General features: G+C 30.8%; 6 protein-coding genes across 10 annotated transcripts; 3 read left to right on the forward strand and 3 right to left on the reverse strand.

Moving 5' to 3' along the window:
- Positions 1-1,585: 1,585 nt before the first annotated feature.
- On the forward strand, positions 1,586-4,663 carry LOC131663627 (mitochondrial ribosome-associated GTPase 2). 3 transcript variants are annotated; one of them, XM_058934125.1, is made up of 10 exons: positions 1,586-1,629; positions 1,847-2,027; positions 2,112-2,993; positions 3,069-3,305; positions 3,377-3,496; positions 3,578-3,800; positions 3,888-3,916; positions 3,993-4,131; positions 4,200-4,432; positions 4,505-4,663. In XM_058934125.1, the coding sequence occupies exons 4-10, from the start codon at positions 3,069-3,071 to the stop codon at positions 4,661-4,663; spliced, it is 1,140 nt and encodes a 379-aa protein (XP_058790108.1). In that variant the 5' UTR covers positions 1,586-1,629; positions 1,847-2,027; positions 2,112-2,993. The 3 variants fall into 3 exon arrangements, with proteins under 3 accessions (XP_058790108.1, XP_058790106.1, XP_058790107.1); XM_058934123.1 differs by having other exon boundaries at positions 3,578-3,916; XM_058934124.1 differs by lacking the exons at positions 1,847-2,027; positions 2,112-2,993 and having other exon boundaries at positions 3,578-3,916.
- Positions 4,664-4,717: 54 nt separating this feature from the next.
- On the reverse strand, positions 4,718-10,080 carry LOC131663623 (alanine--tRNA ligase, cytoplasmic). Its single transcript, XM_058934116.1, has 14 exons — positions 9,943-10,080; positions 9,301-9,455; positions 9,038-9,226; positions 8,822-8,967; positions 8,547-8,738; positions 8,183-8,473; positions 7,992-8,101; positions 7,644-7,918; positions 7,249-7,572; positions 6,926-7,184; positions 6,328-6,845; positions 5,955-6,239; positions 5,703-5,880; positions 4,718-5,352 (listed from the first exon to the last, which is right to left on the reverse strand). Exons 2-14 carry the CDS (start codon positions 9,436-9,438, stop codon positions 4,718-4,720), a joined length of 3,540 nt encoding a protein of 1,179 aa, XP_058790099.1. The 5' UTR covers positions 9,439-9,455; positions 9,943-10,080.
- A 647-nt stretch (positions 10,081-10,727) lies between these two features.
- Positions 10,728-11,773, forward strand: LOC131663630 (small ribosomal subunit protein mS25). Its single transcript, XM_058934130.1, has 3 exons — positions 10,728-10,963; positions 11,220-11,326; positions 11,397-11,773. Exons 1-3 carry the CDS (start codon positions 10,827-10,829, stop codon positions 11,663-11,665), a joined length of 513 nt encoding a protein of 170 aa, XP_058790113.1. The 5' UTR covers positions 10,728-10,826; the 3' UTR covers positions 11,666-11,773.
- Positions 11,774-11,776: 3 nt separating this feature from the next.
- On the reverse strand, positions 11,777-15,652 carry LOC131663629 (probable RNA-binding protein 18). 3 transcript variants are annotated; one of them, XM_058934128.1, is made up of 5 exons: positions 15,537-15,652; positions 13,116-13,213; positions 12,812-13,025; positions 12,621-12,697; positions 11,777-12,550 (listed from the first exon to the last, which is right to left on the reverse strand). In XM_058934128.1, exons 1-5 carry the CDS (start codon positions 15,579-15,581, stop codon positions 12,334-12,336), a joined length of 651 nt encoding a protein of 216 aa, XP_058790111.1. In that variant the 5' UTR covers positions 15,582-15,652; the 3' UTR covers positions 11,777-12,333. The 3 variants fall into 3 exon arrangements, with proteins under 3 accessions (XP_058790111.1, XP_058790110.1, XP_058790112.1); XM_058934127.1 differs by having other exon boundaries at positions 12,812-13,022; positions 13,113-13,213; XM_058934129.1 differs by lacking the exon at positions 15,537-15,652 and adding an exon at positions 13,375-13,560 and having other exon boundaries at positions 12,812-13,022; positions 13,113-13,213.
- LOC131663628 (splicing regulator SDE2) lies at positions 13,712-15,240 on the forward strand. Its single transcript, XM_058934126.1, has 2 exons — positions 13,712-14,148; positions 14,361-15,240. Exons 1-2 carry the CDS (start codon positions 14,044-14,046, stop codon positions 15,045-15,047), a joined length of 792 nt encoding a protein of 263 aa, XP_058790109.1. The 5' UTR covers positions 13,712-14,043; the 3' UTR covers positions 15,048-15,240.
- A 739-nt stretch (positions 15,653-16,391) lies between the features above and the next one.
- LOC131663626 (large ribosomal subunit protein mL37) lies at positions 16,392-18,320 on the reverse strand. The gene is made up of 6 exons (XM_058934122.1): positions 18,028-18,320; positions 17,721-17,948; positions 17,474-17,593; positions 17,274-17,380; positions 17,028-17,216; positions 16,392-16,937 (listed from the first exon to the last, which is right to left on the reverse strand). The coding sequence occupies exons 1-6, from the start codon at positions 18,201-18,203 to the stop codon at positions 16,516-16,518; spliced, it is 1,242 nt and encodes a 413-aa protein (XP_058790105.1). The 5' UTR covers positions 18,204-18,320; the 3' UTR covers positions 16,392-16,515.
- Between the last annotated feature and the right edge of the window lie 2,438 nt (positions 18,321-20,758).

Here is a 20,758-nt window from a genome sequence, read left to right on the forward strand (position 1 = left end):
AATTTAACAAATTTTTATGCAATATCTTAAAAAAAATAATTTATAGTATGCTTTTATTTGTCTAATCGTCCGTAGATGCGCAATTATTATCCCATTATAGCTACTATTTTAAGTCGAAAACGTTGCAAGATCTGACAAGACAACCATAAACCGTCGCATATTCGCAAGTGACATTACCTCGTAGTATCTCGCATTCGAATTGACTTTTTCTCGGCTAAATAATATAATAATGTTTTTTGTTTATAAGCGACGCGCTGTATTTATTATAATTTAAATAGTACGACGCGACTATAATGTTGACAACATTATAAATCTAACGCACGCCTCGAGGTATAAGCCTTACTGGTTATAATTTTTCCGTATTGCATATCCTTGAAAGTTTTTAACGCTATTTCTTTTCTTATGTAACATTTTTGCTCGCAATTTCTGGTTATTAAACTGGAGACGTCTTACTGTGTCGAATTTCATCTGTACGCTAATAATGAAACGGAAACAAATAGTCGAATGTGAACAATAAAAACGAAAATAATGAAGAAAACCATCACAAAAGTATTTTCTGCAGTTATCTGAACCGCCATGAAAAGAAAGATATTTCGCGAAAATTGGAAGCGACGTTCTTTCTAGTATCCTTTGGCTTAAATTGAACATTATCGCGAAGAGCGCGCGTACAGCCAACGAGATAATATTTCGCGTGAGCTAAATTTAGTTGCCGTCGATTATCATGAAATCTAAACTAACAGGCCGTTCGTAGCTGCTGTTGTACAGAGCAAAAGCTGCGAGCTAACGATCTAGACTCATGCAACTCGCGATAAGGTCGGCGCCGACGCAAGTCAAGTAATACTTACACCGGACGTTCCTCGCGAGGGATGCTTCGCGATGTAAACTCGTGCGCACGCAAGTGGCGACGCAATTTCTAGCGATCGTGCTACTTCTATTTGTGCATATATGCACGCTCGACGGGATGTATTTGAATTTCGACTTCGATCCGTTATCGGCCATCCCACCCCACCTCGCTCCAGTTCCAACTGGATTTCATCAACTCGTGAAAGGGTTTAATTGGCCAATTATCCTCACAACTTCACCGCGTGCACTTTTTATTTTATTAATGCTGTTTATAAGCTTAACTCAAACTAGTTTTTTACTGCTTCAAAACAATCGAGCCATAAGGATATTTTTTTTTGCAATGCTACTATTGGCCGATGTGAATTTTTCTAGTTTATAGCTATTTGGATGAACATTGAGGTGGATGATACGTAGCTAAGTCGATCATCCTCTCTCACACACAGCTATTCATCATTGCATGAATTGGAACATTAATTTATGTACACATCTATAAAAATTTTAAATAATTTTTGTAGTTTGATGAAATTAAAAATTATTACAACGCAAACAATTTAATATTTTTAATATTTGTCATTAATGAATAAATTATTTATAAATGTGGAATCTTTTTTCTGAATTGAAATATAATAACATTATTTTTTTATAGGAAACAATTTGAAATTATATGGAGTTAATCGACACTCGAACGTCGACTTCGAGAACAAAACACAGCAGACATCAGAGTAGTAGACACTACTCACTACAATAAAGTACTGATTACTCGCGCGTGCATCTTTCATTTTGACGGTAAGTATTATTCTTATTTAATTAATTATTAAATTAATTATAATGTATTGGCACCGTATATAATTGCTTCGAATACAACAAGCTTCTTTTCGTAATTAATATTATAACTGATGGAAAAAATCATTTTATGTGCGTTTAACCTATCCAGCTATCCAGCTATTTTGATTTTAAATAATTTGACGTAATATTAAATACATATATTGATTTTTATTTATAGACAAAAATGAAGCTATCTCTTTTTGAAAACGTAAAAAAAGTATTATTAGTCGGAGAGGGAAATTTTTCATTTGCTGTCACTTTGGTCAAGCACAAAGTCAATGTCGACATTACTGCTACTTGTTATGAAAAAGATATTCGAGAAACTGGAAAGAAAAACATAGAATTTTTACAAAAAAATGGTTTGTAAAATATAATCTTTACTATGGACCATAGTGTTAATTACTTTTTTTTAATATTAAATACAACTATGCTTTTCTTTTCAGGTGTTCAAGTATTTTTAGGAGTTGATGCAACAAAATTACACGATCATAACATATTAAATATCTTACAATTTGACATTGTAGTTTTTAATTTTCCTCATGTTGGAGGTAAAATGAGAATTGAAAAAAATAGAGAATTGTTAAAACAATTTTTCATTTCCGTTAAATTTGTATTGAACAAAGATGGTAAAGTTTTTATAAGTTTGTGTGATGGGCAAGGTGGTACACTTGCAGATAAGTCCAGAAGACAATGGAATGATTCATGGCAAGTAACAGAAATGGCAGCACATGGTGACTTTATATTAGTGGCAGTTGAATCATTTGATTCAAAATTATTTGAAACTTACACAGTAACTGGTTACAGAAGTTTAGAAAAACAGTTCAATACTGAAGGATCAATGACCCACATCTTTGCATTAGCTGATAGACCTTGCAAATTTAATATTTCTCCTAATCGTAAAATTAATTTACAATATTTTCATAACAAAGCAATGAGTTACCAAGAAATGTTGTCAAAAATTGACAATGTTAATTTTCAGGAACATTTGTCAATATATCCTAATACTTATAAATTTGACATAACATTTGCTATTAATTCAAAATTCAGTGCTGCTAAATTGTATGAAACTTTATACAATCACGCCGGTCTGATAATTAATAATGTTGAATTTTTATATAGTTTCAAATCTGACTTAAAAGCAACTAATACTTTTAGAATAACTTATAAAACCACGAAATTTGCAATGCATAGAAAAATAGTAATAGATTTGCATGAAAATATAATAGCAGATCTGATAGAAAATGCCTTGACTGTAACTGTTTCAAGATAGCATATTATTTTAATTACATATATAAGTGAATAAATAATAGCTCAATGCATCACAGGTTGGAATAAATTTAAATTTAATGGTTGTGATATGTAAATATTGTTATTGATTAAATATTTTCTTTGAGATACAGATGCAACCTGTTTTAAGATGGTCATGTTTATCCAGAATATATAAAGCATTTGAGAATGATACCTTCCAGAAAAACATATTTCAATCAAAGAAAAGTCATATTAGCAATTGTTATATAAGTAAGTTTTTCCACAATATCCATGTAGCAAGAAAAGATGAACAAGTTGCAACTGCTTTGAGAACCAAAAAAGCGAAATCCAAGAGAGACGCAATGCAATATTTTGTAGACATGAAACAAGTAATATTTAATATTTACATTGCTTTTAACTTACATAAAATATTGATATAAAATATTGATTTCACTCATAGGTAAGAATTACTGCAGGTAATGGAGGTGATGGAGCAATTTCATTTCTTCGTTTATGGGTAAATGATAGAGCAGGTCCAGATGGTGGTGACGGTGGACATGGTGGTCACGTTATATTTGAAGTTGGTAAACCATAATTAATAAGTCGATTTCTAAAACCTAAACGGATAATTTCAATATTAACTAAATACATTGAATTTCAGGTATCATCTAGTGTTAAGGATTTGTCGCACGTGGAAAGTATCATTCAGGCTCAAAATGGAGAAAATGGAGGCAACAAAGACTGTTTTGGGAAAAATGCCAATCACACTATCATAAAAGTACCCGAGGGCACTATAATTCGTGACATAGATGGAACAATTTTAGCAGATTTGGATGAAATAGGAATGATGTATATAGCAGCTAGAGGTGGCGCGGGAGGTCATGGTAATGCATTTTTTAAAAGTAATCTAAATCAATCACCTAAAGTATCCGAATACGGTGCCAAGGGTGAAAGTAAACAATATGTGCTAGAGATTAGAAGTATGGCTCATGTTGGACTGGTAATAATAGATGATAAATTTAATTTTTTTCTAATTTATAAATTATTCTAAAAGTATTTTAATAATAATTTTTTAGATTGGTCTTCCAAATGCAGGAAAAAGTACGCTACTCAGAGCGATTACACGTGCACGGCCAAAAGTTGCAGAATATCCATTCACAACTTTAAAACCACACATTGGAATAATTCCATATGATGATTATGAACAAGTAGCCGGTAGATCTTCAATATATGTACTTAATCTGGTATCGAAAATTTTCACCTGACATGTATATTATTCGTAGTGGCTGATTTGCCTGGTTTAATACCAGATTCTCATAAGAATAAAGGACTTGGTATAACGTTTTTGAAACATGCCGAGCGCTGTGCTGCATTAATGTTCATAATTGATGTTACACAAGATGAACCATGGATGCACTTAAACGTTTTGGAGTATGAAATCAGTCAGTTCAACGATAAATTAAACGAACGTCCTAAACTTGTTATTGCAAATAAAATGGATCTCCCTAGAGCAGAGGTAAAGTAATACTATTACTAAGTTTTAGTATACAAAATAATATTTTTACTTATTTATCAACAAAATTTACAGGAAAATTTAAAACTCCTAAAGGAACAAATAGATTTCCCTATTATACCTATTTCGGCGAAAATGGGAAAAAATATTTCAACGTTGTTGAAAGAAATTCGGATATTATATGATAATAATTTAAAGAAATCTAAGGAAAACAAAGATTTAGAAGACGTATAATAAACTTTATATTGATTAAAATAACTTTTATAGTTATAAAAACTCACTACAAAATTATTTCTTTTCGTAATATTTAAAATTGTCGACAACAAACTTTACGTATGGTTGTTGAAGAATAGTTTCAAACCATTTAGTGACATTATCATATTTCTTTCTGATTTCTAAATCAAAAACATTTTCATAAGCTGGCATTAAAGTAGAAAATACTGCAATATCAGCTAATGTGATTTTTTCTTCTACTAAGTACGTTTTATTCATTAAAATTTTGTTCAAAGCATTCATAATTCGCTGAAGATTATTTTTTGCTTCGTTTATGGAATCTGTTGAACTTTTTACCGAGGAAACTTTCAAAGAGGGAAGAACCCATCCACAAACCGATGGTAAAATGTCATTATCTGCAATACTGATCCATTGTAAAACTTGACTTTGCTCCAAAACATCCCTGCCTTTGAACTGAGTATTCGATACGAAATAAGCTATGGCCGTGCCGTCTCTCAAATTCACTTCTTTATCTTCGTACACGATTGATCCCTTTTGTTGACTATCAGATGAGTGATTATTAATTTTAAGGCACTTTCCAGCATATCGGGCTGCAATCTGAATCGTGTATCCTTTTATACTTCCGTTGTAACTATACAGTGTTGGCTCGCTTGCAGATTTAGAAGATACTTTGTTATTAGATTTTGTCTCTGAAAAAAATTTAACTTTAACAATATTTGACTATTTTGTTGAGGGATAATTTAAAAATTAAATTATTTAAATTTAATTTATTAAAAACACAACATAAATATCAAATGTAGAATTTGTATTACTTTAAAATATAAATGTTTCACAGAACTATAAAAATATACTAGAAGTCATTACAAAAATCCATTAATCAAAATAAGAGTTTCATACAGAACGATTATAAACCATAAATATAATTCAACTATACATTCCATACTCAAATTCATGCTTGATATTCAACTTTTGTATAAATTGAATTCAGATTAATATTCAAAGTAATTACAAACATATCGCACGTAACATTATGATGTACCTTCCAATTTCAACGTTGTATACGCATATGTCTTAGCAACTGATAAAGCTTTTTGCAAGCACGAGATATTTGGTCCTGAAGCTTGAGCTGATTCAGGTTTACCACCTCCTCTTCCTTGCATTAAAGTAGCTATAGAATGAATCCATTCGTTTGCTTTTAAACCTTTCGCTATAGCGGACTAAAACAAATTGAACAATTTCATGTTAGTATGCTTTTGTAAAATCTCAATACTTACTTGAATAACACGCTTACTTTTGGCACAGCAGCAAGAGCAAAGATTTTCTTATCGTCTTCATCAACACTGAAGAATAGGGCACTTGTTTCGGGAGAAATAGCCTTGACTTTTTTCAGAGCCATATCAAGAGCTTTCGTATTATTGAAAGCATTTAGAATTTCAACCATAACAGGAGTTCCTTTGTTAGCTTCGATCATAGTACTTACAATCTCGACAACGGAGTTAGCTACGGCTGCTTTCGCAGCTCTTTCTTTATCATCCAATTGCTTCTTCAAAATCTTCAGTTCGTTCCTCATTTCTTCCTACAGTAAAAAGGTATTAACATGAGCTTTATTATTAATTACTGATTAAATTACATTGAAAAAAAACGATGAAAAATTCTGAATTCACCTTTCGCCAGTAAGGAATCATAGCATGCGAAACGTCGTCCGTCAGTTCGACAATTTTTCGGACTATTTCTTTAGACGCAGCTGAATCTTTTACCGACTCGATGCTTTTCTTCAGTTCACTCACGTTATTTTGCAGTAATTCTGCCTTCTTCAGAGCTTTCAAAGCTTCTGGACCAGTAAGAGCAACGATACGACGAATACCTTTGGCTATGGCTTCTTCACTCGAAATGACAAAATCACCAATATGACTTGTGCGATGCAAATGAGTACCACCACAGAATTCGACGCTTGTTTGTGTACCAGCAAGACCTGTTGGATCTTTTTCCAATTCTTCGACTGGAACTCCCTGACTTACTACTCGCACAGGGTCAGGATAAGTTTCGCCAAACATTGCACGCAATCCATTGATTGATTTAGCAATTGCCAAAGGACTCTCCTTAGCGTAAACCACCTTGTCATCCGTAATCACTTTATTTGTAAATTGTTCAGTCTTTTTTACTTGATCTATAGTCATAGCACCTATAATAATTTATACAATTTCAAAGCCTATTTTCAGTATATTAAAATCATATAATTTCAATAATAACATGTGGACTTACCTTTATTAGTAAAATCAAATCTCAATCTGTCTGGAGCAACCAAAGATCCTTTTTGGTCGGATTCCGCGCCCAAAACATTTCTTAAGGCGAAATTAAGAGCATGGGTAGCAGTGTGATTGCTCATAATTAGTCTTCTTCTTGGGATATCAAAGTTTAAATACAATTTATCCTCTTTCTTCAATATTCCTTCACCTACGGTTCCAATGTGTAGAATGTATCCACCACGAACTTGAACGTTCTTTACACGTATCTCGGTGCTCTAAAATTACCACAATATATGTAATCCTTCCTGCTTATAAAAAATGATACGCTTAATCAATTACCTCATCATCAACTTTAACCAAAAATCCTTCATCATAAATTTGTCCTCCTTGTTCGGCATAAAAGTTAGTTTGATCTAATAAAACTCCAACCTCATCTCCAGACATAACTTGATCAACGAATTGCTTGTTTTTGCGTATAGCTAAAACTGTACCAATACAAGGTGCAAAAGTATATTCAGCACATTTCTCGGATGACTCTACTTTGTAATTGTATTTCGGTGAATCGTTCGTCGGTTTAATGCCTTTACTTTGCAACTCTGTGATAGCATGTATATCTAAGTTTATATCATCATGTACACCACCGCCTTTGCCTTGAGATGCAATCTAAAATAAAGCCATAGCTATGATTAATTCTTATTATAATTTAAAAAATTTTGTTGTTATTTTGTACATACGATTGCCAGTTTTTTGGCTTCCTCGTAGCTAGCCATATCAATTGAAAGTCCCTTTTCTTCAGCCATAAGCTGAGTTAAATCAACAGGGAAGCCATATGTATCGTATAATCTCCACGCAACATCACCTGGTACAATTTTCGTCGATTCAAGTTTAGCAATCGTTCTGTTCAGAAGATTACGTCCCCTGGTTAGAGTTTTCAAAAATTGAGTTTCTTCTTCGTTTACTATATCTATTATAGATTGGGGATCTCTTTTTACTTCTGGAAAGATGTCACCTAAAATATCGTTGTTAGAAAATTTATAAGTAATTTTCAAATAAAAATAAAAATTAATGAAATTGATAACTACCAAGAAGTTCTACAACGACATTAATGAGTGTTGCAAAAAAGCCTGATTGGGCATTCAACTTTTCCGTCGCGTACCTCACAGCGCGCCTCAAAATTCTTCTAATTACATACCTGCCATAGACAAACCGTTGAACATTTTATTAATATTTTATGTATAATTTATATTTTATTTTGAATAATTGAAAAACTTACCCTCTTCCAGTATTATCAGGAACTCCACCGTCAGACAAAGCTATCGTAATAGTTCTAGCATGATCAGCAAGAACTCTGTACGCCATATCAACTCCGTCAACGTCGTTGTTACCAACGCGACCTTGATAAGGAGGCGCACCAGTACCTTTCTGGATTGCATCAAAAAGTGGCATAAATAAGTCAGTATCATAGTTTGAGCGTTTATTTTGAATAATAGACACAAGACGCTCCAAGCCTAAACCACAATCAATGTGCTTTTTGGGAAGAAGTTCAAGTTTACCATTTTGTTCCCTGAAAAATTTACAATCACAATCAGCTGCTTTACGAAGAAAAAAAATAAAAATTATTCAATCACAGTAACTACCTATTATATTGAATAAACACCAGATTCCAGATTTCTAAGACATCTGGATCATCCATATTTACCAATTCAGGAACATCTCTGCCTCCAATTCTATCAAAATGTAACTCACTACAGGGACCACAAGGACCAGTTTCACCCATTTCCCAAAAATTATCTTTCATATTCCCAGGTAAAACATGAGAAGCAGGAACACTGAAAGAGCAACAGAAAAATTTCATAGCATTAAGTAGTTGCCATTATCACTCCGTTAAAATAAAATGTATTTGTCTTCTTACCCAAGAGAGAGCCAAATATTTTTACATTCATCATCAGGTTTCAAATTAGCTTTTTCATCTCCTCCAAAGTAAGTCACATATAGTTGACTTGCAGATAATTTGAGAACATCAGTCAAATATTCCCAAGCCCACATACATATTTCTTTCTAATGTGCAATAAAACTTATTGTTAGTATTTGTGCTTTTAATTCCATATGTTTAAAAAAACATTATTACTTTGAAATAGTCACCAAAAGACCAGTTGCCCATCATTTCAAAAAATGTATGATGATAAACGTCCTTTCCTACATCATCTAGATCATTGTGTTTTCCTCCAGCGCGAATGCATTTTTGTGAATTGACAACCCTGACCCATTTGGCCATATCACTATTTGGATCAAATGTACCCAAAAAAATTGGTTTGAACTATATTCAAAAGCAAATTGAAATTACATGTCAGATTAGCGATAACATAAAAATTTTAAAACCTAACATCTTACTTGATTCATGCCAGCATTTGTGAACAACAATGTAGGATCATCATGTGGGATAGTTGAGCTTGAGTGAACATATTCATGGCCTTTAGCTTTGAAAAAGTTAATGTAAGATTGACGAATCTCCTTGGCAGTTTTAACCATCTTGAATTATTGTAATTCTAAGAATGAACGATTTGAATAATTAATAATAAAAAACCTATAATATTAATATTTCTTGTTTTTATAGTTAATAACTTATTAACAATTAAAATATTTGCTTTTTGAACAATTGATTGATACTTTTTTAGAGATCAATATATAATAAAAAATGTTTCCATATGGTATTAAGGAAATAAATATTGCGTCATCATGGTAAATGCTAAATACAAAAAAAAAACAGTTATAAAAAAATTAGTCATAAGCGAATAACGTAAAATATTTTGATAAATTGTCCTAGGTGCATACACTAACTTTATGTGCATTTGTAACTTATGTAACAATGTAATTTTTTCGTTATATTTTTTATTGTAAAGCTTTAAATAAAAATTGCTGTGCGTCGAGTGTCAAACAGCAGTTCTCACGCAGGCTTAACATGTGCAAAAAACACCGGAACAATGACATAAGATTTATCAATATTTTGAGGAAAATATGAGATATAAAACTCACTGTCAATTGACTGAACGTGCTAAACGATAAAGGATTCAATTGGAATAAGAAACAATTTGGAGCAAGTGTACGTGCTCCAAAAAAACGAGTTTATAATATAACCTAAACCTCTCCACCACCTCTCTCCTTTCCTTTCTTAATCTCACGGCTGCCGCGAGTAGTGCGAATACTGACTGCAACATATATATGTCTATATACAGTCCCGGGCTTCATCGGAATCCGGGCATCCTCGAAGATTTTTTGATTATTAGCAAAATGATGAATTTTTTGGAAATTATGATAAGACTTAAGAATATTTTTAAATAAAACCTACTCATTTACGTTTAAATTTAAAATAATTTTAATTCAATTTAATTATTCAACATTGAATATCAAATTGCAATTTTTTAATTATAGTAGCTTATTAATTAAAGCAATTTGTTCAAGCTAATAATTCTCTTTCTGATGCAGTCACTTTCTGAATATAATATTCATACTACCGAAATTAAAAATTGTGAATTCACCAATTTTTTAATTTTATCCTAAACCAAATTAAAAAAAAAGCATTAATTTGAAATGTAAACTACTCCTAGCATGCACTCTCTTTTACTAAAAAAGTGGCGGTCTCAAACAATTAATAATAGTCGCATGAATATCATTTTTTGTATTAGAATGAATATCATTGGAGCTCAACATACTTTCAATATTCTTTATCGTTATTATGAACTGTTGCATTTTTTAAAATGTGGCGTTATGTATATGTATAAGTATGCTATACGTTTAAACACCGCCATCTAGTAAACTAAATTTATCAAAGTTTTCGTCTGCCCCAGGCGGCAGGCAGACCCAATTCGCACACCACATTTTAACTTATCCGTAAATAATAGATTATAAAAACTTGCGAAATGCCATTCATGATAGGTAAAGAGCCTATTAGGCGGACCGTTAAATATTTGGAAGCTGGAAAACTTGTTTTGAAAAATTCCATTCAAATATTTTCTGTCAACTACAACACTCATGGAGAAAATCATCGAGGGATAAGGTTAGTAAATGTAACTTAATAAATAAAAACATTACAAACTTATAAGTGTCAATGTAAATATAGATATTTAAAATATATAACCCAAGTTTTCGTGCATATTGTCTTAAAATATCGTTAAAGTTCTTTGTAATATGGCATAATTGGTATATGAATATATCGCGATTATTAAACTATAAATTATAATATAGTTCATTTTCATGTTATGTGTAATACACTTGTTGATTATCAATTAACTAGTAACAATATTGTTTTATAGAGAGTTTATGTTTTGGCATTTACCTCAGATACTGTATAAGAATCCTGAAGTCCAACTTGTGGTAACAAGAAATAAAACACCTTCACCATTTATTTGGTGTTTTTATGGTTTGTCTAAGTACTTAATAGTTGATTAATTTTTTGTCACACTTTTCATACGTTCAAATCATTTGTATAGAAAACAACAAAAGAATGTTGATTGATGTGGATATGAAGAGTAAAGATGAGATATTGGAACATTTATTAAAAGTGGTTGGAAAATCAAAAGAAGTATTGGCAACAGAAACAATAGCAAAAGAAAAAACAGATAATCCTGCCAATTTTGGGCCCAATTGCGAAAGAAGTTGTATTTGTGAAATTCCTGGTCAATTGCCTTGTCCTGGTATAGTGCCACTACCAAATCACATGAGAGGAAAATTTAAGTTTGCTAAGAATGATGACTTTTAATATTGTAATTAATAGTACTTTTTTCCAAAACTTATTGTAAATAAACTATTCAAATGTTTTTGAAAATCCAATAATACTTTTTATTAATAATAAATACTTTCTTTTTATGATGCATTTGTTTGTTTTATTAAAAAGAAAACTATTAGAATAAAAAAAAACTACACAGTACATAGTTTGATGCACATTTGGTCTTGAAAATACAATTTTAAAGCAATCAAATACATATGTTCAAGAGACTTCCTCTTATGCAGCTTATAATGTTGCAATGTCATGTTATAAATAAATAGTTATTAATAATACTTGCAAAAAAATACAAACAGCTTTAATATAAATTAATATTTTTTTATCATGGCACTGAAATATTGTTTTTGAGAAGCATGAACATTATTAATAACACAACCACATTTTTTACTAGTTTCAAAATTCACTGAATGGCGAAATTAGTTGAATGGAATTGTTCAAATGCATTTGTTATACAATATGAATGAAAAATTATACCCTAAATATAAATATTATTTGACTAAAATTCAAATAAATGATCATTATAGTATATTATTTATGAGAATGTTGTGAAACTTATAATAAATTATTGAAATGAATGTTCATGATATTAAGATGCTTTTTAAGATTAAGATATGAATAAATATATCTTTTGAAAAAAATCACAATTATCTTCTTGGTCTAGTACGACTATATGGTTTTCTATTGTTGTGATAATTGCCTCTTGTAAAGTGTCGTACAGAAGTGGACGGTTTACTACTCTCTGGTTTTATATATTGATGTATGATAGATGGTCCTTCTAAAGGTTTATTCAATTGAAATTCTTCTTTAGAGTCTTTCATTAATTTTAATTTGGCCTCTATGGCTTGTATTGCTGTTTCTCGACTAAAAAAGAAATATTATATAATGGACAATTGTAAAATATATTATTGCAAGTCAAACATAACAAACTTACCTTATTCTTTTTTCTTCTTTTTTGGCACCTGCAAGTGCTGGGATATCTAGCTTTGGTTTTGGTTTCTCCAATTCAGCCTGTAGTTGCAAAAATATGTTACAAATAAATAATCACTTCATAGATAGAAATATATTTATCAAGCATTTAGTTGAAAACAATCTCGTATAAAACAACACTTATATAAAATATACCTCATTTATACTGTGTGCATATCGAACTACAATATTCTTAGATCCAACTCTGAGATTTTGAAGTCCCTCTAGTGCAACTTCAGCATCTCTAACTGTTTTGTAAGTAACAAATGCATAGCCTCTCGGTAAGCCAGCTTGTGGTCCAGATCGGTAGAAGAGAAGATCAAACTTCTCAATTTCCCCATGTTTTCGAACAAGTTTTAGGAATTGATACCAGTTTTGAAAAAGATTTAAATAAGTATAAATGACAATGATTAAATAATAATTAATATATTTTCATTTTTAATTAGTTTAAATGACTTACTCATTAATGCGTAGATCTAAATTTCCAACCCACAATCTTCTTTCCTCTATTTGGCTTACTTTTATTTGCTCCAAAGTTTGTGTAAGTTTAGAATCATTCTAAAATCATAAAGGAAATAGTGAAACAACTTGTTTGAGTTATGAATGTGTCAAATTCATGGTCATATGTTAGCTAAGCTGAGTTATTTTGGGTAGTCTAAGTGGTGTTACCATATTCACTACAGTATCCAACTTTATTAGCCAAAAAAATATATACTCACATCCATTTTTACGGGAACAAATATCGTATTAGGAATGTCGAAGCCTTATTTTGTAAGACTATATCAATTTTTAATATTAACGGGAAACTTCTGCAACTTTAATATACATAAAACTATTTTTAAAGAAACCCTACACACGAAACGAACACTGTACACAACACTACCAGCTTTGGAGCATGACAGAAAATCAACTGTGAATAGACATGAAGGTGGTTAACGTCAAATACCTAGAATAATTAGGGCGCGTTTTCAATTACAGCAATTTGATTGGCGTCGCACGAAGGACAGGGAGAGGGGAGAGTCGCTTGTCGACGCCGTATATTTGCATCAAGTTTACATATGGCCAGTATTTTACAACACTCCGTACATTATAACAAAAGTGCTGCATTTAAACGCTCAGAATTGTGAATTCAAGTCACGCGCCACTATTTTTATTAGTGTGTATATACGTGTATATATATATATACATATATATCGATATGTTTTGACCCGATGTCATCACCGAATCGCTGCATCTAAACGCGCCTTTTGTGAGAGTATGATGTGATTTAACAGCTAACTTTAGTCATTTCAGTGCCAGTGTCAAAGTTTTCTTCATAAAGAAAACGTCAACGTTATTATTTAGAGGATTGATTTACTGGTATTACTTTATAAAACATTTTGAGCAAAATGTCGACTGTTTATCTGCAAAATAACGATACACAAGTAAAAGTCATGGAGGTTTGTGTTCCCACAACTGGTAAACAATTGATGAATCAATTGACAAATATCACTGTAAGTAACTGATATGTTCACGATAGGATAATTATTTTATAATTTATTCTAAGTTTGATACATTGTGAAATTAAATTACGAATAAGGAATTTCCAACTGAAATCCTAACCTCGAGTCAATTAAATTCCACTCTGCATTAAATTTCTTTGTAATTACATTTATTCTATTAATTAAACAGCCAATAGTTATTATAAATGAATTATCTTTTATAGAATTTCAAAGCTAACAACTTTTTCCTCAAAAACAATGGATGTTTGGTCATGCTGGATAATGTAATTTACAAGGGAGACATAATTCTTGAACCAAAACTTTTTGGAGGAAAAGGTGGCTTTGGATCAATGTTGCGTGCGATCGGAGCACAAATAGAAAAAACAACAAATAGAGAAGCATGTAGAGATCTTAGTGGAAGAAGACTGCGAGATATTAATGAAGAAAAAAGATTAAAGGCCTGGATTGACAAGCAAGCTAATAGAGAGGAAGAAGCTGCTGAGCGAAAAAAGAAGAAATTAGAGAAACTTCGTGCTGTACCAAAACATGAATTTAAAGACAAATGTTATGAAGAACAACGATCTATTCTGACTGAAAGAGTAGAAGATGCTGTAGAAGTAGGATTTGCTACTGCTGCTTCGACTTCAGCTGGTAAGAGAGTGTTAGAGCAAGGTAAAACAAATCCAAAAAAAAAATTAAAAACTATTCTTGATGATGATCTTGACTCTGATGAATTGAGTTCTTCTGATAATGAAGATGAAAAGATGACAGATAAAAAGCAGAAATTTGAAACTGATAAATCTGATTCAGAAAATTCTTCCATCAATCAAAGTAACAGTAATGTAGATGATGCTGTTCAACCTACGGACAGATCACCAGGCTCCAATGAACAATCTGATAGCAGCAGATAATTTCCTTTATCTGGTTTTAATTGAAGAATTTCCAAAATATAGTTAGGTACGTTAGTTATAACTTATCTGATAGTTTAATAATGCAATTTAAACATTTTGTACGCTGTAAATTCTATGAATGTTCCAATTGGAAAATGATATTACATAAATGTAAGAGAGTCAAGTATTTAAGAAAATAAATATATGAAATTTTTGAGAATCATTAGTTGGATAATTTAATTTTCACAAAAACATCACTATTATATCCTGAATATGTTCACAAAAAATTAACATTTATCGTCTAATATCAACCAATAATAAATAACTACCAATATTGGTTTCCTTTGAATGCGGAGTGCGAAATCAATGCTTGCTCATACTGTCAAACCAATAAAAACCTTTACAACATAGTTTGTATGATAGCTGAATAACACTTGTTCTATTCTTTAGTTGGAACTGTGCAGTGTGTTTCATGGTTCGTTCATTTAAAATTGCATGGCGTCAACGTACCTGCGAGCGGCAGAATACACGCTCGGTGCATTTATAAAATCCCATTGCAAACCGAATACTCTAAGCGTCAGAAGCAGATGTTAGTATAGCGATTATCAAGCCTCACGAGTGACGAGTCTAGTCGGTAACACCGAGAGACGAAACATCGTATATTTATACCTTGTTTATCAACCTCTCCGTCTCCGACTCCTCCCACTCTAAACCTGACTCTACGCTCGCTAATTAAGTAATAACATTTAACTAAAGAACTGTTACATTTCTTTAAAGTTTATTCTGATAAGAAAAGTGGAAAGTAAAAATGAAATATGGACCAAAGTATCATACGTGACTGAATTAATCTAAACACTTAAAATGACTTCTGTCGGCGAGGGATAATACACTGTTTATTTTTGTAGGTTAGTATTTTGTTTTTCATGGATGTCATAATAGTATAATAATGATTAACATAATTGAAAACAAAGAAACGATGATTGTAATAATATAAAATGTAATCTTTCATTTTTTGTAGATTTTGTCATTGTAGTTGAATAAATTAATGCTTTGTTTATAAAAGACATCTCAAACATAATTTGAGTTTACTGTTGATGAATTATTTCTGTCATCTGCAAAAATGAATTCTGATGACATCATTGAAGATCAAAGGCATGTGCTTATGGAAAGTCGCGCTGCAATTGAACGTAGTAATCAATCTGTTGCCAAATCACAAGCAATTGCAATCGAAACAGAACAAATTGGAACTGAAGTCATTTCAGAGCTGGGAGGGCAGAGGGAAACTTTACTGCATGCGAAATCCAGACTCACAGAGACTGATCAAGAATTAGATAAATCGAAAAAAATACTCAATACAATGAAAAGGAGAGTATTGACAAATAAGTTTATTTTAATATTAATAATCATACTTGAAATTGCTATTCTAGGCTGTACAATTTATATAAAATTTTTTCACAAGTAATAAAGAACAATTTTGTTAATATAACATTTAATTATTGCTATAAAATGCAAGTATTCTTTTGAATACTTCTGGATTGTAACCTTCAAGTACAGGCTTACCATCTACATAACCACCTGTTTCGTACAAATTGATTTTTGGCAAAACCCAACTGTAATTCTTCATGCCACTTTCACCTTCAAGATTCAAAGTGTTCAGTTGATAAACAGAAAAATAGAATCCTTTTCCATCCAAGTGAATACACTGAATAGTTATAGGTTCGGGAAGATCTTTTATATTGGTACCAAACTTTTGCCTAGCAGAACCTGCTGCTGCGGTAAATGCTTTTATTAAAGCTCTACCTAGTATCTGTGTCTCTTGAACTTCAATCTCTGTTAAATTTTTAACTTTTGTTGGATCATTAAATATAAAAACTGTATGTATATTCTTTTTGTGATAATCAGAAACTAATGCTGCAATTAATAAAAAAATGTAATATCATTGAAAATTTTCTACACTATTCTAATAGTTTATAAATTTAGTTTTTAAATTAAAATACATACGAAACACATTATCAAATTTATAAATGTTCTGTTGAGTTAACCCAGCTGAGTAATGAATAGGATGAATACATGGTAGTTCAACATTTTCATCATTTTCTACACTATCTAGTCCAGCTGGCCTAAGTGGTTGTTCTGACATTAATGTAACATCCATTGTTAAACAGAATTTATATAAATCAAATTCTTTTTCTGAAAAGATATCATTACATTATTCAATAATCATCTGGTTAATAAATATTATCTTACCAAATGGCACCTGAATCAATGCATTGTCTATAATACTTCTAGAATTAGCAATTTCAGATCCACTAATACAATGGCAAAGATGAAGAAGTTTTTTACTCAAATTGGATCTGTTCAAATGGTGTATTTATTAAGTAAATGTGAGAAAAGTATATTACGTATTTTACATATATATATTAAAATATAATAAAAAGTGTTGTTACATTTTTCTGACATCAGTAATACCCATAGCTCTTGGAAAATTCCACCAATATCTAACAGGATCTTTTACTTTTGGTAGCAATTCTTGATGGGCATCAAATATTACAGAGGTTTGTATCGATCTTGAAAAACAAATTTTTATTTAAACATGTATATATATTAAAAACTTTAAATCAGTCTCAAATAATGTGTATATATCATTATAACATTGAAATCAATAACTTATTAATGGAGATGTTATATTTTTACCTTTTAACTATTTCATGAATATTGTCTGACACATCTTTAGTTGCCTTCTCTACAGCATCAGGCCAAACATTTTCAAAAACTATTGTTTTTGTTATATTTTGTGCTTGAGGAAGTCCTTCTATCAACAAATCATTATCACTATATGTGAGACAAGGTCTGTCTTTCCAATCTGGATGAGTTTCATCATTTGTCTGTAGGGGCTTAGAAAAAGAATTAAGCTGTTTCAAACTGAAATTGAAAATAACCATGTTATAAAACAAAATAATGTATCAAATGGGAATTTATTATTTTTAGTGTATATTATTACTTAAGTTTTTTGTGTTTGGATTTAAGAATTTCATTTGGATCTTCTACTGTTATTCCTTTTGCTGATAGTATTGCTTCGGTTTGTAAATCGACTGGAGTTCGTTTTCCCTGAATGTACCATAGTTTTCTGGTTAAACGGCCAAGATGTTGTTTATACAAAATTTGTGACAATTTCATTTTTTATTTATTATTATTATTATAAAGAATAAATAAAAAAATCGAAATCGACTGAAAATACTAGGTTAATGTATACAACCTATAATGTATATATGTATACTATACACCGTACGCACGACCGCGACGTAAACGACACATGCCAATATTGCCAGTACTCCTGCGCCCTGCGAGATATTGGATGTTATGTGTGTATGCGCATCGCGCATGTATGCAAATATGCATGCATCAGAAGATTTGATAGTATAATAAAAATGAGCGCTTATATTTAAATTATAATGTTGTATTTACTTTGAATTTTATTAAGGAATATATTTTCTGATGCGTAACTGATCACTTGATAGGTATGATAGTAAATAATATTGAGAAGAATAAAATAAATTTATTATGTGTAACAGCAACGTTCTTATGACATATCGATATGATGAAAACGCATCTATGGCTTTTGAAGTACTTTTTTCAACGAAGTAGAAATCATGACCTTGGAATCACGTCTGAGATAGAAAAAGGAGAGCAAAAGAGAGAGAGAGATTTTATAAAGTATATGTGCAAAATTTATATAAGAATATATACAAAATCCATATAAATCTTATGCAATATTCATACAATACATACACATTTTTTCGAAAAAATGTGTATAACATTTGTGCAAGTTTGGTTCAAGTCTTGTATAAGTTTTTTATATATTTATATTCCATAATTGACTTTTTCTTAATCAATAAATAAATAAATAAATAATACATACATATTATGGATAAAATGACGTAGCCAGCTTCCATAAAATTTGAACTACATGCTATCGATGACAGCGCTGACTAATTTTAATATATTTTACTCATAATCTGAAAATTGTTCAATTATTCAATCAAATTAAATGGACTATATGTTTGTTCATAATAGCGATGAATTAAAAATGAACTATATATATATATATATAGTGTGAAATTTAAATTCATCAATATTACCAGTAAAAATACAGTTCATTGAATACCATCGAATCATTCATAAACAATTTTCAGATTGTATGTAGTATAAAATAAAAAATGATTGAATCATAACAGTCCCCGGTAGCAAAGTGGTAAAGTATGTCTGCTAACATGAAAGTCTCGGTTAGGTCGTTTACCTTCAATTTTTTTCATTTTTCGTATCTAGTTCAAATTCGATGGAAGCTGACCACGCTATTTTATTCAATTTCTAAGAAAAAGTCGACTATTGAACGAATTTCGTGCAAATTTCTTATCAAATTTATACAGAACTTGTACAAGACTCGTACCAAACTTATACAAATTTTATACACATTTTTCCGGAGAAAATGTGTACGAATTTTGTACGAATATAGCACAAGATTTATACAAATTTTGTACATACATATTCTCGTACAAATTTCGTACATATACTGTACAAAATTTATATACTTATTTTCAGTAGAGAAGATGCAAACAAAAGCAGAAACGCAATTTAAAACAAGTTATTAAATAAAAATAATGAATAAGAGACAAATGCAATGAACATTCACAAATAATGACAGCGGATAAGATATATAAATATCTTAAAACATAAATACGAAATATCGCAGCGCAGATCGAGATATTAGAATAACGCTAGTTGAGACAATTAAGAACATGATACACATGATAACATCATAGATTACGCGACATAAGTTGCAGCATTAAAGAATAGGTCAAGAGTACAGGAATATATGATATAATAGAGAGGTAAATCAGGAAAATTAATGAATAAAAATTATACTGCTACAGCTTGGCCCTGATGTGCATTCTTGTAAGGGAGGAGTGTACACAACTGAGATAGGAGTATAAATAAAGACTGCCCTCTTCACGATAACTTCAAATTAGCAGAAGATACAAATTACCGTTCAGCAACATTTACCAAACTAATTTTAACCGTCGATCGAGGATTGAGTGGCCTCTCCTAAATGTATATATATTTTTTTTTCTTGTTTTACAATAATGCGCATAATAGTACTTGAACTGACAGCTTAGGTTTTGTTCAAACTAAAATCTATTTATTTTTATTTATTTGCCTTCATTTTATGATAATTTTGTTTATTGATTTAATTATTTTTCTTGCTACTAAAATATTGCACGTTTTATTTCAAACGAGCTTAATTAAATCGCGCCTTATTTTCCTATAGAGGCGGGGAGTTTGACATATCCAGATTATTATCGTATAGCATATATCAATAATTTATCCATGAATCATTTTTACGTTGGTATGCGATGACACTCTGACAAACATTACATTTGTTCAACAGTAAAATAATTTTTAAACTATTAGTATTTTTGCGTTTGATAATTAGTTTGCTGGCTGAAAGAGGATTCTTGGTTATACATTGGCAACGCCTAGAAGAAAAGTTTATATATAAGGCTTATTTGTTAAGAATTTTACTTTTTGTTCCATATTTTACTACAACACATAACTAATGATAAATCTTTTATAAATATTGTAATTCCTTATTTTTCGATGCATTTTGTTTTAAAATATATTTTTTCAACGAAGTTAATAATACATTCCAGTTAATATAAAATAATTATATATAG

The sequence above is a fragment of the Phymastichus coffea genome, unplaced genomic scaffold (genome assembly GCF_024137745.1).
Source record: "Phymastichus coffea isolate CEN01 unplaced genomic scaffold, Cenicafe_Pcof_1.1 PCOF00036, whole genome shotgun sequence".
Classification (NCBI taxonomy): domain Eukaryota; kingdom Metazoa; phylum Arthropoda; class Insecta; order Hymenoptera; family Eulophidae; genus Phymastichus; species Phymastichus coffea.